The 17,340-nt window shown below is 42.7% G+C and overlaps 2 protein-coding genes across 10 annotated transcripts in view; one reads left to right on the top strand and one right to left on the bottom strand.

Annotated features, from left to right (window-relative positions):
- Window positions 1–14,096, top strand: part of LOC1280872 (growth factor receptor-bound protein 2) — a 39,126-nt gene extending 25,030 nt beyond the window's left edge. For all 9 annotated transcript variants that reach the window (XM_061662154.1, XM_061662155.1, XM_061662161.1 and 6 more), the window contains exons 3-5: window positions 9,070–9,167; window positions 9,253–9,538; window positions 11,385–14,096. In XM_061662154.1, coding sequence (XP_061518138.1) covers window positions 9,070–9,167; window positions 9,253–9,538; window positions 11,385–11,558 — 558 coding nt within the window. In that variant the 3' untranslated portion in view covers window positions 11,559–14,096. The remainder of the gene's footprint in view (window positions 1–9,069; window positions 9,168–9,252; window positions 9,539–11,384) is intronic.
- A 1,267-nt stretch (window positions 14,097–15,363) lies between these two features.
- LOC1280873 (protein farnesyltransferase/geranylgeranyltransferase type-1 subunit alpha) lies at window positions 15,364–16,993 on the bottom strand. The gene is made up of 3 exons (XM_320743.5): window positions 16,695–16,993; window positions 16,274–16,628; window positions 15,364–16,128 (listed from the first exon to the last, which is right to left on the bottom strand). The coding sequence occupies exons 1-3, from the start codon at window positions 16,834–16,836 to the stop codon at window positions 15,606–15,608; spliced, it is 1,020 nt and encodes a 339-aa protein (XP_320743.5). The 5' UTR covers window positions 16,837–16,993; the 3' UTR covers window positions 15,364–15,605.
- Window positions 16,994–17,340: the final 347 nt, after the last annotated feature.

Here is a 17,340-nt window from a genome sequence, read left to right as displayed (position 1 = left end):
CGCTCCATTTGTCTCGCTCTGTGGGTCAATAAAAGTAATTGGATTGTTGTCACGGTTACTTCAGCAGCGGGTTTTGGCCAAAGACAAAGATATAGCTCTTATGTTGAACTACAAAACATAGAGTTAGATTATATTTCTTAAGAAAAAAAAACGTCTTGTTTTAAAAATTAAAAATATAGTTTGGCTTCAACAAAACAAATTTAGATAATACTAGCAAGTAAAAATTTTAAAGTAAAATAATTCTAGATATTTTATGCAAGAGATGTGTTGAATGAAAAGCTCTCACAAAGTTCAGTATTGGATTTCATTGTGCAATCTCCTGCGAACTGTAGGTACGATATATTGCAGGTTTTGTAACTAGTTCGAGTAAGTCGTTCCCGACTGGCTCAAATTCAACATATTGTAGAACATAGTTAGCAAAAGTTTTGCTTTAGAAACGACTCAAACAGTTCCACTTTGTTCCTCTTACATGAATGATGTACGGGAATTCATATTCAACTCACTCGATACTCGGTTCTGGGTGATTTCATTATTTGGAATGCTATCATATAACCAACAGCGAAACCCGCTTCCACCTTTCTGCCCGGGTTTGAATCCCTCCTCCACACACCCACGCACGGAAAGTCGAATTTTCACGAGTGCAATCCGTTCCGTTCTGCTGATCAAAAGGAAAATCGCGGCACAACCGAATACGCAACAGTAGTTTTTGAAGCACATTATAGGGGTGGGTGCTGTGGGAGCTTTCGTGCGGGGAATGAAATCAGCCTCTATCCCCCACATTTGCTTGCTTCTGTTGAATCAATTTAAATTCTGGCTGTACAACGTCACACACACACATGATGCCACAGGAGGCTGAAGCACTTTGCCGGAACAATTTTGCGAACCTTTTTCCCTGCTATGCCGCTACTAGTATCCCTTTGTTTGGCTGAAAGTTGTTGTCCCATGTTCTTCCCAGTGGGATGTAAAATTGGATTCTACAACAAAAGTGAAGTACTAACATTTTTGCGAAATTTGAAGGAATTGGAATTAATTTGATAATGTACCTTTTCATGTATGCGTTAGTTGAATTAGTTTATTTGTTTAAAGTTGAACATAATTTGAGTTTATTTTTTCAAAAATGACTTTATATTGTATGTAATTATTATAAAAATAATTTAAAAAAAGTAATAAAAAACGTTCCTTCAAAAAGTTCAACACATTTGCTATATAAAGTCTAAAGCTCAGTAGCACATCCTTTACATCGTATGCGCTGTAATGATTTATGAGCTCTTTCCAAAAGCCATCCACTCAAATCACTCAGATAATTTATTTCAATTATTAACCCTTTGCCGGAACTCATTTACATAGCAACAGAGCAAGCAAAGCCCCCCCTCATCCTTGCTTTCTTCAAGCCGGGTGCGTCCAACAAAGGGCTAAAAACTTATTAGTAAATTCGTTCTCGATGAAAGCGACCACCGGCTTCTAGCACCACCATCACATGGTGTCGACGATATCATCGTCCTCGCTAGAACAAAGCTGTGAAATGTGTTGAAAACAAGGGCGTAAGGAGGAAGATGGGACATGCTTAAAGAAAAGGTGCAGACGCTTATGTTTTATGTAAAATCGTCGCCTTACCTTACCACCCACCCAGTGCCAGTGCGCCGAGCTTCTTTAGCATACAAAGCATTCCCCCTTCTTCTCAGACACGGTTTCGGACAGCGGAAAACTATTATTAGACATTTGCCAAAGCAACTCGCCCAGAGTGCGGCATGCTGTGTCTCTTCCTCAGCTCATGTGTGTCGCATTACCGAGGGATCGGCAAACGGTGGACGACGGTTGTGTTTTTTTCTTCGGAGGACGACCCAACTATAGCGCAAGTACGTTATGCTGTCGAAGGAGTTCATTAGCATAAACGGTGTAGCATTTGGGGCAGACGGTAGAGGGACACAGAGCTCTAGTGAAGCATAGTAAGGAAGCATTCCACTGTGTGCAGCTAGTGTGTGGCTGTACACTCTGTGTCTCTCAAAAATGGTCACCGATGGTCTCGTTGATGCTTCGGTCGCGCTATTTCTGGTACCCTGGTACATTATTAATAGTACACTTTTAATGTTCCACTTTTGTTGGGCACCCGGTGCTCGGCCCAGTTAGTCCGGCATACGAGTCTGGCGGCTGGATGATGAGCTTTTGTGTTTCTTCTCCGTAAATGAAAATATCTTTTCCTTTACTGGTGGAGAGTAGTTTGTTTTTGTATATTTTTTTTAATGATATTTCTGACCGACCAGTCAGGAAGATGTTGGCTGAAAGCAAGCATGATGATTGGTCTTAGATAATGGAGTTTTTAAGGGTACACCTTTCAAGCAAAGGAAAATGAAGGCTGTAAGGCTTTGCTATCTCTACTCTCTTTTTCTTATAAGATTCGTTTCGTTTTCTTGTTATACCTTATTCTTATTAAGAAGCTGACACTCCAGTAGAGTCCCTTGGTATTGAGGAGAACAGTACCGGGGAAACCCAAGAACCACGTCCGGTCTTTACATCTTAAATGAATGGAACTTCCGGAAGCGGAATATTTCCACGAATTGAAATATTTATTATGATTATAAATAGTTCCTCGAATTTTATATTCTATTTTTGATGTTTTCAGGGTCGGTGCACAGGCTTGAATCAAAAATGTATCAAAAACAGTTAATAAACCGTGAAACGAGTCATATAATAAAAATACTCATAAATGTTGAAAAAACCTGGAAATATGAAAAAATATAATTAACAAATATCTACATACATAAAAGTTACTAAAATAATTAATAAATTTAGGTATTACACACCACTCTTTTAGTGAAATTTTCCATTTAACATACGAGCTTAGATTGAGGTTTAATTCATACCGAGAATAGTACAACCAAGCTCATCGTAAAAAAGTCTTCTTTTTTCCATTTTTTACGAATAATCTACAAGCCAAGCCATGAAGGCCCATCGGTTCAAATGTTATCCGACCCCGTCTTTCTTCTAGAGCAATAAATGATTTTCTGGAGGTTATGTGATAAAACCTTAGCCTCGTGCATAAGTCTTCCCACGCCATTGGTAGAGAGCTTCTTGCTCGTTTTGCGAAGAAAAATTGCTCCCTCAAAAAAGAAGCGAAACAACACGAGCAGAGAAGAAGCGATAGGATATTACACATGACAAAAACCAAATTCTTGGAACGAATACATCCTGCTCGAACGGGCCGCTTTTCCACCCCCCAATACAATGTAAATCTGCTGCTGCTGAAGGATAACGAGTTTGACCTTCGCGATATTCGCTTAGAACAGCAGCTGTAGCAGCACGCTCTCCAGCTGGAGAGAGGAGAAAGCCAAAGGAAACCGAATCTCCGATAGAACATCACATAGAGACAGTGGATCGCGCGGCTCCACGGTCGCGAGAAGATTAAAGAAATCTTCTTGCAACGAGTAAGAAAGACGAGAATGGAAGCTGTAGCAAGAAGGCGAAAGAAAAAGGGCAGCAGAAAGACTTTCATTTCCTGCGCTCACGCTGCCAACCACGTGGAAAAGACATACGACACAGAGAGGTGGAAAAATGTGGGGAGGAGGGGGGGGGAAGGAAAGCAGCTTTTCGCTACGTACATACGTCTGCTGGGGGGTGACGTTAGATGGCGGTGGTTCGCCTAGCCTTGAAAGGGAAAACTTAGCAAGCGAGAAATGTGACGCGTGAAGCGACCGATCGTCTCAGGTGCTACACCTTTCCTTTCCTAGAACGGTGTCACTTTCATCTCTTATTTATGTATTTCATGGCTTGCCTCTGTGGCAGCAGTACAAAGGAAGGATAAACGAAATCAATGTCCGCCGTGTTGGTTGGGTCGTGGATAAGACGCACGAACGAGAAGGCACAACAAAACGTGATGGTGCTGCTGTAAAACCTGTCAGGATGCAAATAAAACCTCGCGCTGCGCGCTCCTCTCTTGTGTTAAGAAAAGCGAACGTTTTGCTGCGTTATCGCTCCACTACTGCTGCTGCTGCTGTGCTCAGTGTGTTGTGCATAATCCAAAAGCCCACCCGGAAATGGAAAAGGAGTGCTTGTGTGTTGCGTGTGGTGGCATCTCTTTTCATTCGAACTGCTGTGTTCATTCTTAAACAAATATTTTCCGGTTGGATTTTTAAATGATGCAGATCGAACGAAACAACAACACGCCGGATATTTGAGAACCTCTTCCGAAACACTTTCATGTGCTTTTTTGCTATTTTTGTGTATTTTACTTTTTTTTTCGCCCTTTCGCTGCTCCTCCTTATCGTAAGGGCAATGTAATAATCATGGGCCGTTGAACTGCCGGTGGAACTTGCGCTTTATGTAACGCGCTGGAAAAATGATATCGGAAAACTTTTCTCTCCTTCAATGGGCTTCTCGTATACCTTTTTCTGCTGCTGCTGCTGCTGCTGCTATGGACCGAGTTTATATGTGTGTGAGAGGATACAACACTAGGAAGAGCTTTTTCTGGATCTAAATTTTCTGTCTGTTGTATATAAAAGGAGGGTTGTATAAATACACACTGTCGTACGTACATCGATGCAAAAGGTAGGGAAAGAATAGTTAAGAGGAAAAGTTTTTCCTTGTTACAATCAACGTAACACGCTTTGTGCCCGTGTTTTGTGTTGCTGTTCGTTGCAGGTGTGGAAAAATTCCTTTTTTTAAGAGAATTTGTCTAGTTTAGCTTTTCTGGTTGTTAATTATAAAAATAAAAGTGCTTTATAAAAGAAATATTTATAAGTAAACGAAAAAGGAGCAAGCAGAAAAATTATAAAAATTATAAAATAATTTAAATTAATAAAATTAATTGAAACGTATCAGTAAGAACATGAAATAACCTTTCAAGCAATTAGACTAATAAACTTCCTCTCTTTTAATTCGGTTAATGTTCTCCTGTTTCGTTCCAACATTCCACGCGTGTATCACGCGTAAATATTAACCGTTACGCATGCCCCCCCCCCCCCCCCTCGTGTGCTTAATTACAATAATTGCACCATTTTTATCACATTTCTTCATTCCTTCGCGCTTGCAGCTTTTTTTCCATTACATTACACAAATAATGACATTATTTTAATTATACCATCATGAGAAGAGCTCACTGCTCTCGGCGCCTCAGCTGCTGCGTGTGCGTGTGTGTGTGTGGGGAATGTTAAAAGTCGCGTAAGTCAAAAACCGGCAAAAGACATACCGCCCTGAAGGCTCTGTTTTCACTCCGTCAATGTTCTTCCCTCCACCCACGGGCGTTCAGAATAAATTTTCCGAACTCTTCTTGAACCGCTGCGCAAATCGCCGCGGTCGTTCAAAAGTTACGAACAACTTTACAAGCCACACTCGGTGGCAAAGGATCTTTGCCCTTTTCGGGGTTTTATATAGGGATACAATTTGTTTCGCTTGATTGAAGATTTTCGGTAAGCACAGTGGCGAGAGCTTTGCACTGATTTTCGGTTCATCGTGCTTAATTTGTGTGGAAAGGGCGGCCTGCGGGCGTGGGAAGCACTTGAAGGGGAAACGTTATTACCATTTATGTTGCTAAAGTTCAGCCAGAAAGTGCTGAAAAGCGCGCTTGCAGGGATTGATTGCTTTTTGTTGCTAAAACTAGGAAATGCAAATTGACTTAAGTGAACGATGAAAAGCCGTTTTGCGGTGTGTTTTGACCGGATTCGATCCGTATGCGCCACTTCGAAGTGGATGAACTTTTCAGCGCACTTTCTGTAAGATTGGTATATACTAACTCTCCGTGTAAGTCATATGCTCCATCAAGGAATGCAACAACATAAAGTTTGGTCTGATTTCAATTTAAAGTTTCATTAGAAATACGTGCTCGAAATTTGACTAAACACAATGTTTTGAAATCAAGTATATAAAATGATTTCAAGTCATGAGATTTTGACCCTAACACCTAATAGTGCCATAATATCGTATAATGTCAAGGTCCATAAACTACTTCAAGTTGGACTGTTCAGTGTTTAAAAAAATCCGTTTTCAGCTAGGGGTTAAGCTAGGGAGTCCAAAGTTAGCTTGCAACTCATACAAAGTATTCCCTAGCAACCCCTAACCTTCTTATCTGCCGCCAATCTCTATAGAAATCTCCATCCATCTTGGCTACCAAAGTACCAAAAGTAGTCTATATAGTCACCTTGATAATATTGCAATATACAGTAGAGCGCCGTTTATCCGGGCTTCTCGGGACTTGACCTCGCCCGGATAAGCGAATAACACGGATAATGAGTCAAATGATATATTTTATCACCAATTCCTGATTAATTTTTGAAAAATTATCTTAGTTTTTGATAAAAATAACCCAGTTTTTATTAACTTCATGCTATTTCATAAGAATATTTGAAATTTGCCTTGAATTATCGGGTCTTTTGTTATGACAATGTGCTCTTTTAACCGCTTTTTCAAATATCCTCCTCATAACGCAATGTCACCATTGTATTGAACTGTCATTTCTCAACAGCACGGATAAACGGATAGCCGGATAAAAGGTACCCGGATAAACGGCGCTCCACTGTAACTGCAATAATTTCAATCTGGTTTGTTCGAGATTTGAACGCCTTACTGGTTTGTCTTTTGGTCTGCACGTTACCAATCATGCCACGGAGAAGGTCAACATGGTGAATGTTTATTTTGCTCCATATTCGATGCATGTTGCTTTTATATGGATCAAATAATTTTTTTAATGATTTCGAGACAATTTCAACTACTAATTTTGAAGAGTTCTGTTATATGGGAATAATTAGTTTTTAATAAAAAACTTTTATGGGTTATTTTGATTATCGACTGAAGGCAATATATCGGCCGATTCTTGTAAACAAGAATGGTTTTTATCTGAGTTTGGTAAGAGTAACTGAATATCTTCTATATTTTCCACCAACAATGAACAGTCCTAATTTTAGCTTCAAACCTATTTCTGAAGCTGCTTGCTACCATCACCAGCCATCACCCACCCTCTGCGTTGCGATGCATGTCGGCCACGACGACAACAAAACTCTTTCCCAATAAACTGTTTATCGGTGCAACATTGTATTTGTGTTGCTTCTTCCCCCTTTACCGTCTATTATCAACGATTTTGCTGTGGCACGGTCGAGTGCGGAACGCACACGGTCCATTTCCATCATCCTCCACATCGATGTACGCTCGATCTATCATGTGTTTTCTTGTCCCGCATCAAAAGATCCGCAAAATAGTGGGAGTGAAGAAGGGTGGAGTGTTTTGATGTGGGAAAAGTTTCCATCGGAAGGTTCGGGAAGGCCGGGGAGAGGGTCATCGATCCCGGCTGGAAGACGAGATACGTACAAATCGTCCGTAGCACCTTTTTTTATTTATATTTATACTGTCGGCTTTGGCAAAAGATCGCCCAGCGAGGGGCCAGTTATGATGGTTGCAATATGTAAGATGAGAAGTTTTTGTGATTTTCGTTAACGTCCGTACTTGTTTATGCAGTTCAAAGGATGATAAAGTGGAACCATTTTGCTTCTAATTCATCTCAGAAATCAAATTAGAGGTCATTTGAGCATTTCACTCAGAAGTGTCTTCTTCTGGTGATTTGCCCTTTTCATATCATATTCTCCGTATCGTCACTGGGATTGAATCTGAAAGTAAAATTAAACCACCATTCCCCATCATCATGACACGCTGTGTATATACACAGCAAAACTCCAATTAGCATAACTGCACAACTTCAAACACCATCCATCCGTCGTCCGTCGGCAAATGCCGCCCCATCCGGTCCCATAAACGCTGCGTACAATCTGTCGGATTTTGCTTTTTGCGAGTGAAAGTTGATGAAAATCACATTAAAAGCAGAAAAAACGACCGATAATGAACGTGTGAAATGTTTCATTTCGGGATTAGGTAGGGTGGGGTGGGCAAGTGTGGTCGCCCGTTTTACACTACTACACACGAAATATGAGAAAATTCATCACCATATGCAAATGCGTGTTAGCGCGAGATTTACGATTTCATACCACCACCACCACCACCCGGTTGTTGCAAATTATGTGTTTACGATTATCGTACCAAAAAGATGTTTTATCGCCAAAACACACACACAGTGGGGTGAATGCATTGATGGGTGCATTTGGGTGGCTGTTTAATTAACTTCTTCCCGTCTGCGCTGCTGCAGTTGGTTGCGTCCCTTCCATTGCGTTCAACGTGGGTGCAATGCTCTTCAAGCTTACGATTTTCCCCGGCCAGAGCGTGTATTGGTATATTGACTAAGTAATTTTATATCCATTAACGTGGTCTCACTCCCTAGCGGGGCACAGTTTTTCAGCTATGATAAGCATTGGCTGTGAGGCGCCCTCACATTGGATGCTCATCAATGCTTTTTGGGGTAGTTAGAATTGGGATTTAATTTCATATTCCATTTGTGAATCATTGCAATTTGCAATGCGGTATTTGCGTTAAATGAAAGCATGTTGAAAATTGTGCTTTGCTCTACTATTTTCGGTAAATATTAGTTCATCGATTGGTCAGAGCGGTTGATTAAATGGGATTTGTCATCGAGCGATTAACATTCGTATTGCCCGGAACATTCTTATTTAGTTTGAAACAGCTGACATTTTTCACTATTTTGTGTGAAAAAGTAGATATTTTTTACTCGTAGTCAATTTTTAAAGAATATCTAATTGTTATTTACAAGTATTTAAAAAATGAAATGTAAACTCACCATAGTACCGTACAACGGCCAAAATCAAATCATTAGCCCCAAAAAGAAGGCAATTATCAGATTATGTAATTTCCCTTAAAATATATGCCCATTACGCTATACTAACGATATCGCTTTTTCTTCTTTTCATTTTCTCTTTCTTGCTGGTGTCTCGTTGCTGTGCTGATGGGAAAATCCGTTCCACTATCAACGAATTTAATTTCATCAACACCATCTGCTGCTGCTGCTGCTGCTGCTGCTGTTGCTGGCTCGCGTCGTACCCGGTGTCAATAATGTGCTGTGCGTTTTTAAAACTGCACCGTGTCGTCGTTTCGTCTTCAAACATTGCAATCCTGCCCTTGCAAACTGCTACGATAATGATCACTCTCTCTCTCCCAACGGTGCCTGCTGCTGTTAAACAGATTTTAAATATGGAAGACGACATGAACTGGTACCGGGCGGAGCTAGACGGCAAGGAGGGACTGATACCTAGCAATTACATAGAAATGAAAAATCACGAGTAAGTTTTACCGCCCCTCCCTGGCTTGGCCATTTTCGGCGTGAGAAAATCCCAATAGCTTATCCGTTTTTTCCTTCTTTTGCAGCTGGTACTACGGTCGCATCACACGGGCGGACGCGGAAAAGCTGCTATCGAACAAACACGAGGGCGCCTTTCTGATACGGATCAGTGAATCGAGCCCCGGCGACTTCAGCCTGTCGGTCAAGTGCTCCGACGGCGTGCAACACTTCAAGGTGCTGCGCGACTCACAGGGCAAGTTCTTCCTCTGGGTGGTGAAGTTCAACTCGCTGAACGAGCTGGTCGACTACCACCGTACCGCTAGTGTGTCTCGATCGCAGGACGTTAAACTGCGTGATATGGTGCCAGAAGAGGTAACTGCTTATTGTTTGCAAGTTAGCGTAAACCCCGGGATATGTTATAGGATCAGTGCTGCAGAATGTCATGAGTATCACGTGATGTTCACCAACGAAAACAATCAACATGCTGGCTTGATGCTCATTGTTGATACTCAATGAAAGTGCGTCATAACATGCGAGTGCTTGAGTCCAACGCGAAACTCTGACTGACAAGCTGAGCTTAATGCCGGCGCAAGCATAATCATGATTTTTTCTGGCTGTAAACAGTGCTGCCAAATGCCACTATTTCAGTCACCAACACTCATGACTGAAGCGAAGCTCAAATCAGCTCACGCATACAATTGAGATGATCAGAAGTGAGACTCAAACAGTTGGTGGATCAATCACATGCTTGATGACATTTTGTTTAGCACCCAACTCTTGGTCAATCACTTGATCACAACATTTTCTGTCGATGATAATCATAACATTCTTGGAATATGGAAACATACTCATTTTGTTTCTTGGAACCACTCGCAATCACCGCATATCTCCCATGACTATCGTGATGATCGCCGACAGAAAATGTCACGACCAAGTGACTGACCAAGAGTTGGTTGTACAAAATGTCACCAAGCATGTGATGGTCGCACCAACTTTTTGAGTCTCACCTCTGATCATCACAGTAGAGCTCATGACGGTGACATTATTTTGTTTCAGCCGAAATATGTCATGACTATGTCAGTGACATTTTGCAGAACTGATCACAGTAAAAAAAAGTGATGAAATAGTGACTGACCAAGCGATGGTCGCAAAAATGTCACGAAGCATGTATTGGTTACCCCAATCGTTTTAAGTATCACCTCTGTTAATTCAGTCACATTTTTTATGACATTGACAGTGACATTTTGCAGCACTGGTTTTAGGATATAAGTTTACATCGATTGGGTCACGTCAGTCTTACAAAATGTCTTATAAAGGAGCTAACTCAGCTGTTTTTCGATGCAGTTTGAACACACTTAGTATAAAAGTCTTCCGTTTTTCAATAAATTCTAATTGCCCTATCTAAATTCCCAATTCACTGTTTCTCCTTTATCCTGTCAAGCATCCTGCCACAATGCCTTTAACACGTTGTTTTGCTGTTTTTGGCAGACTTCTAACCTAGCACTTGGCTAGCAACTAAAGCTACTGGCAATATTCTTACAACACCTCCGATTTCCACTTTCGGATGACCCCGGACGCATCCATTCTCTACTGCCAGTGCTGCACAGCCGCTGTGCCGGTAAAATGTTAATGGCGTAAATTTAATTTTATCACCACTCTCGCACAGGCCAATCGGGCGGATGCCGTTCGTTTTCTCTCCTTTCTTTACTGTATGGTGTGTTGCTTTAGCCCTTGACCAGTGGCCAGTGGTAGGTGGTAGGGGGGAGAAAGCAGGAAAAACGGGTTGGAAAAGCAGGAAAAGTAGTGTAATAAAAATGTCCCTTTTTTTGCTAGCGCCTGTACCGCGGTGATAATGGTGGCCTTCGTTGGCCTCTTTGGATTGAATTACGTTAGCCCGGATGACGTTAGCGTGCGTCCTGACCGGAGACTGTGTGTGTTGGAAGGAAAACTAGCAATGTGAGGTAGAAAAGTGGTAGTAACGAGTTTGATAAGATAGTTGCCCTTAACGGTCCGGGACATTTAGTTCGGAGTGAGCCATCAGGAGCACACGAACGTTATGGGATTGTTTTTTTATCGTTGCTTTTGTTCGTTTGCTAGTTTTTATCGTCCATTGGGGATCAATTGAAGGTTTAGTTATAAATGTGCGCGCGCGCACACACGCACACATACACACAAACCACACTTTATCTAAATCGTTTGATTGCGCGTTTCGTTCTAGATGTTGGTGCAGGCTTTGTACGACTTCGTAGCGCAAGAATCCGGCGAGCTGGACTTCCGACGAGGGGACGTCATCACGGTGACGGATCGTTCCGACGAGCACTGGTGGAACGGCGAGATCGGCAACCGGAAAGGACTGTTTCCAGCAATATACGTAGCACCGTACCATTCATAAAACATAAGTATTTTTACTCGCCTCTCCTCCCATACATACGCAGAGACATGCATACCACCCCCGTCACAGATGCACAGGCAACCCGTGTGCGCCGGAAAGCGCGAATAGACCACACAATAGACATTGTGAAAAATACACAAACACATACATATTGGCCCTCTTGATATGAAGGGAGAGTGAGTGAAGAGCCGAGCGCAACCACTTCCATAACTGCACTACCACCACCACCACCCCTCTAGCACACCAAAAGGCGTGCTGGGCTACGGTTACTTTTATAGGAACAGTTTTTACCCATTTTTGGATGTAACACACACCCTTAAGAAAGGAAGAAAAATACAATAGATTCAACTGATTTGTTGAAAGTACTGTAGTAGGAGCAACGCGCGTGATCACGATCGGCCACTTGTAACGAGAGTTTAACTTCTTTCTGTTGCGAGTAATCGAATCGAACGCGCAGAGGGAATCCGTTGTAAATTCGACGAAACGATGTGTATGAGAGAAAATACTCCCAGGTCGATCCTTCAATCATGAATTTTGCTATCATTGCTGCTTGTGCGTTCACTCAACAACAAACGCTCTCGCTGCTTTATGTTTAATCGAGATTCAACGTTCGGGAACGAATTGACAGCAAATGGAAAACCCTTTAAATATTATCTATGTTTTTCTTTTAATGTGTAGAATCAAAACAGTGCAACCGAAAAGGAAGACGATAAAACATGTAACGCAATAGCAAACGTGGTGCCAGATGAGGAAACAGGGGGGAAGAAAACGTAACTCGAATGATTTAAAACAAAAAACGGAACGAATGGTGTAATAATGCTTAGTTATGATGAAGACGGGCTAATATTGAACGTGTTACTGTTAGAATTGAGAATGGTGCGGACAGAGGAGGCGGGATGTGTTACACGGGTTCTCCCTTCGAGAAAGGAAGCACAGTGTTTGATGACAGAAACAGAAGCAAAACAACAAAAAAAACGACTCTCTGTACCACCAAAATCCCAAAAACTCACAATCAAACAAAAGCAGATCAAAAGCGAAACTTTGTCGAATGTAGGAAGCCTCCCAAGGTAAGGTGGCAACGGTTAATTCATTCACTTGCGTATATACAATATTAAAGGAAGTCATATTTTACGTAGTTTCATACTGTAAAGTTTTGCTTCAAATCAAATTCAATCTACACTCGAAAACCACCACCACCACCACCATCGCTTCTATGTTGGCTGTTCGTTGCTTTCCACACTTTTTGATGCATTTTTCGTGTTCCGTTGGGACTGGGGCGGAATTGTTTCGTCCCTTTTTTGTGTGCTAAATGTGTCTGCGTATGGAAATGCGCACTGTTTTGATGTTATATGAAGGCGTTTTTGATACCGATACTAGTTTTTGTGACCGATCATCGCTCCGGCGGGTGTCCGTTTTACATGTCCGTGTGCTCGCAGCCAATGGGTGGACAGGAGGTTTGTTACTTGATTTTGTTTTTGCTATGTGATTTGTAAGAAATGTTGTACCACTTAGGTCTGGTTTTACTACCGACTACGCAAAGGGGTAAAGATCACAAATTGAAAACAAAACAGTAGTAATCCTGTATTGCGCTACAAAGAAATGCAATTCATGAAGCGCTATAATCTACCTTACAACCAGCAAACACAGAACGTGTAAAGAACAACTCTTATAAGTTTGTAAAATCAAGTGGTAGCGTCATTGTGCATGTTTTTGCCAAATTCGTATCAGATTTTTGAACGTTTAAATGACCCAACAGGAGGGAAAACCATTTGCCGCAGTACTGTAAGAGAGAGAGAGAGAGAGAGAGAGAGAGGTGGTACTCGCTACAAAGCTAAGCAAATAGGACGAAAGCCCCTCATGGTGTAGTATGTTTTGTTGTCGACTGAATGGAAGCGCAAACACAGAACAAACAACAAAGGAAGTGAACAGAATAAATGAATCCTCAATTGCGAGCAAAACAAAAAAATCCATTTGTATAAAGCTAATTATAAACAGAGAGAGAGAGAGTAGAGAGAGAGAGAAAAGAAAACATAAAAGTAGCGCATTTCTTCAAGCAAGTGACATAATAAAGTTGAACGAAGAAAACAAAACATAAATCATAAATAAAAGGTGAAAGCAAACAACAAAAAAACAATCGATCGAAAATAGCCAACAACAATATACCCCCGGGGAAGAGAAAGAGAACAACTAAAACAGTCACAAAAAAGATGGAATAAACCTGAACCTGTAGGAGAGTGCCGGTACCGGTGTGCATGTGTGCGTGTATGTGTGAAATCAGCGATCGGGAAGAGTGCGAGACCACACTCTACTATTACTATACCTAACTAGCGAGGCCACAACAACAAAAAGGAAGGAAACAACAACAAACGCTTGAAAGTTTAAGGACGCGAACGCAGGCGATAGAACCGAAAACCGGGGACGCGGATGTAGAGGGGACGAACACTATAGTGGAGTAAAAGGTAGTAGTGAACATGGAGGGAAAATTATTAAGAGCAAACAAGAAACAAACTAATAATAACACCAGAGATATAAAAACAATATTCCCGTTGACTTTTTTTGGTTGGTGACTGTTAGTTTTTACAATTCCGAAATGAACCACAATGAGCAAGTGATTGTACAATATGAAGAATAATGGAAAATAAATGGCAGTTCACTGAATAGAAGGAAAGAAACAAGAAACAATTGTTCCGAAACGGACAATCAACCACTGATCAGATCTTCATCATGTGGCAGATTTTGGAGAAGATGGCTGAATACAGACACGACACATACCATCTCTGCATTTACTTCAAAGCCGCATATGATCGAGGGTGGAGACCACGGGAACCATCTTCTATAAATCAACCCAGATCCTGGCATACGCTGATGATATAGACATCATAGGTTTGCGGCTCTCCTATAGCAGATAAAAGAGGCAAAGACCAGACTGTTGGTGGCAACATCAGCGACCCTACCAATAACTAATCCAAACCTACGTAGGCGTGACGTACAGGTAGGTGAACGGATTTTTGAAGTCGACCCAGAATTCCCCTATCTTGGGTCAAAGGTCAGCAACGACAATAGCATGGAAGCTGAGTTGCGCGCAAGGACGCTGGCTGCCAACCGATCATTCTACAGCCTGAAAAATCAGTTCACCTCAAAGAACCTGTCGCAACGGACGAATCTGGGACTATATAGCACCTATATAGATAGTTTCGGAACTCACATATGCCTCTGAGATATGGACACTGTCCAAATCTGACAAAACCCTCTTAGCTGCGTTCGAGAGGAAGATACTCAGAAGGATCCTTGACCCCGTATGTGTGGAAGGACAATGGAGGAGCCGTTATAATAATGAGCTATGCGCTTGCCGGAATTGGTTTCGGAATCATAATCGGATCCGGAATCGGAATCGGTTCCAAAATCAAAATCGGTTCTGGAATCGGAATTGGCTCCGAAATCAGAGTCGGTATCTAAATTGGAGTCGATTTCCAAGAACTGGTTCTCATTCTAGAGCTAAATCGGCTCCGAAATCGATTCTAGCATCGGAATTGATTCCTAACACGGAATCGGAATCGGGTAGGTCCGATTCCGAGCTCCCACCACTACTTTTCAGGCCGTCCACAAGGAAAGAGGAGGCGTAGTAGGCCCAAACTGAGGTGGCAAGATGACGTGGAGGCGTCCGCCATTAAGGCCGGAATAACGGACTGGCAGACGAAGGCGCAAGACTTTGAATGGTTTCGGACACTCCTGAGGTAGGTTAACATCGCAAAGCGGTTGTAGCGCGGGATAAGAAGAACCAAAGAATTGCTTAAACCTTCCTTAATTGGCCTATTAAATATTGCAAAATTATCTATTTATTACTTTTTTGTTTGTTAACAGCACGCTCCGATCATGTGCTAAGCTATTTTGCTGCCACTTTACCAGTTTCTTTATTTGTTTGTGTGGAGGAAATAGAGAAGAGAAGAAAAAATCTAACAAAACTAGCACTAAAACAAAGTTCACCCTCCTCCGTTGCTCTGCTCATAAGTTAACGTACTTTTGCTCTGCTCCGGGGGCACACTGCCATCACGCGCCATTTTGTCCGCCGCCGGCCGCCACCCGCTCGGACGCTTTCCGCCGAAAGTTTTCCGCAATGTAGCGCCAGTACTTGCAGCGTATCTTGTCGTGCTGGTTCGCCATCGACTCGCACAGATCCTGCACCTTCTGGTGGTACTCCTCGGCCACCGCTTCATTGCCGCCCGACTCGATCACATCGAAGTATTGCTCGGCGTACAGGTCCACCAGAAAGGCCAGCAGGTACGGCGACCGGATGCCGTCGTTGTACAGTGCCTCGCAGAACTCGACCACCACCGGGAACTGGGCCAGCTTGCCGGTGCCCTGCTGCAGCAGTCCGCGCAAAAAGTTCCACGGGCTTTCATTGTTTTTGATCAGGCCCACGCGCGTGATGACGTAGTTGACCTCGCGCTCGAGCACCTCCGGCGTGAAGCCGCCGTGCTTCAGCACGAAGAACCGCTCGTTCCAAGCGGAATTGTTGCGCATATCCTCCGATATTAACCGGTCCACGTAATGCAGCTCATCGTCAAATAGGCTACGGGGTGTGGGAGGAAAAGAGAAGGCAATTAACTAATAGTACCGCTTATCGGGGTGACACACTGTTTGTGTCACGTAGAGAATGGGGGCCTATAAATGTAAAGGCAAACAAATCATTGCGCTGCGACGGAACCGGAACGTACTTGTAGTTCTTTATGACCCACTGCCGGTGCTGCCAGGCGTGATAGTTCTTCGCATCCATGTCGAGAATGCTCTCCGTCAGTGTCAGCTCGCTCGATGGGTCGTCCAACCATTCGACGATGACGCGCCGATGATGCCACACCTGGTAGTTTTTCGGATTGTCCGCAATGACCCGCCCGATGTAGGACAGCTCCTCGTACAGGTCGGCGTTGAGCGCTTTCAGAATGTCCCGCCGGTACTGCCACACGGTGTAGTTGGCGGCATTCAGCTTGGCCGCGTCCTTCGTCAGCTCGAGGGCGCGCTGGGACTTTTCCTGCCTCGATATGATCGCACGCAGATAGCCAAACACATCGTTAACTGTGAAGCGAAATGGAAGGATCGGCAATGTAATCCATGTCCAAAGCGGAAAGGACAAATACTTACAGCGCTCACTGTACTGGATCATCACGACCGGATTCTCCCCGTCGTCCTGGGGAAGTGGTGTAATGTCGGACCACTCCGGCCGGCGCGAGTACAGCGCCCAATCGTCGGAGAAATCCTCATCGGAACTGTTACCGTCTGCCATCGCGCACACCGAGTGGATACCGTTTTGTGGGGAAGCGGAACCTTTGTGACCAGTTTTTTCCACCCGGAACCCGTATTTATTGCCGAAAACGGACCGTGTGTTGTTTCTTTGCTTTTCTTTCTATTGTGAATGTTTTATGAGCTGTCATCGGATACGCGTGCGAGGTTCATATATAGGTGCGGTATGTCTAGAATATTTGTTATTTATTTTTTGCTTATTTTGTCATATTTTGCATTTTTGTTAATACTAGGATTATGAGTAAATTATTGTGCACGTGCTTTTGTTGTTTATTCAACTGAAAATCGAAAAATAGCAGAAATGTATCCCATTTAACCTGCTTTCTGCTTACCTTGACTGCCAAGCTGTCCGCTTGAACAGTGTGGCCAGATTATTTTGGTGGTTTTCGGTATGAGTATCAAACATTTATATGAAGTTTTTGAATTTGTCGCAATTGTGCATTTTATTAAATTATGATGACAGATGTGTTGTAACGGTTTTTATTCA

The sequence above is a fragment of the Anopheles gambiae genome, chromosome 3, assembly GCF_943734735.2.
Source record: "Anopheles gambiae chromosome 3, idAnoGambNW_F1_1, whole genome shotgun sequence".
NCBI lineage: Eukaryota > Metazoa > Arthropoda > Insecta > Diptera > Culicidae > Anopheles > Anopheles gambiae.
This window is presented reverse-complemented; position numbering and strand designations above follow the sequence as displayed.

Excerpts from the sequence above, each read along its gene's own strand:
- LOC1280873 (XM_320743.5), bottom strand. The coding sequence starts at position 16,836 with ATGGCAGACGGTAACAGTTCCGATGAGGATTTCTCCGACGATTGGGCG. Across the intron at positions 16,629-16,694 it reads GATCCAGTACAGTGAGCGCT|TTAACGATGTGTTTGGCTAT; the intron begins GTAAGTATTTGT and ends TTCGCTTCACAG. Across the intron at positions 16,129-16,273 it reads TGGGTCATAAAGAACTACAA|CCTATTTGACGATGAGCTGC; the intron begins GTACGTTCCGGT and ends CACACCCCGTAG.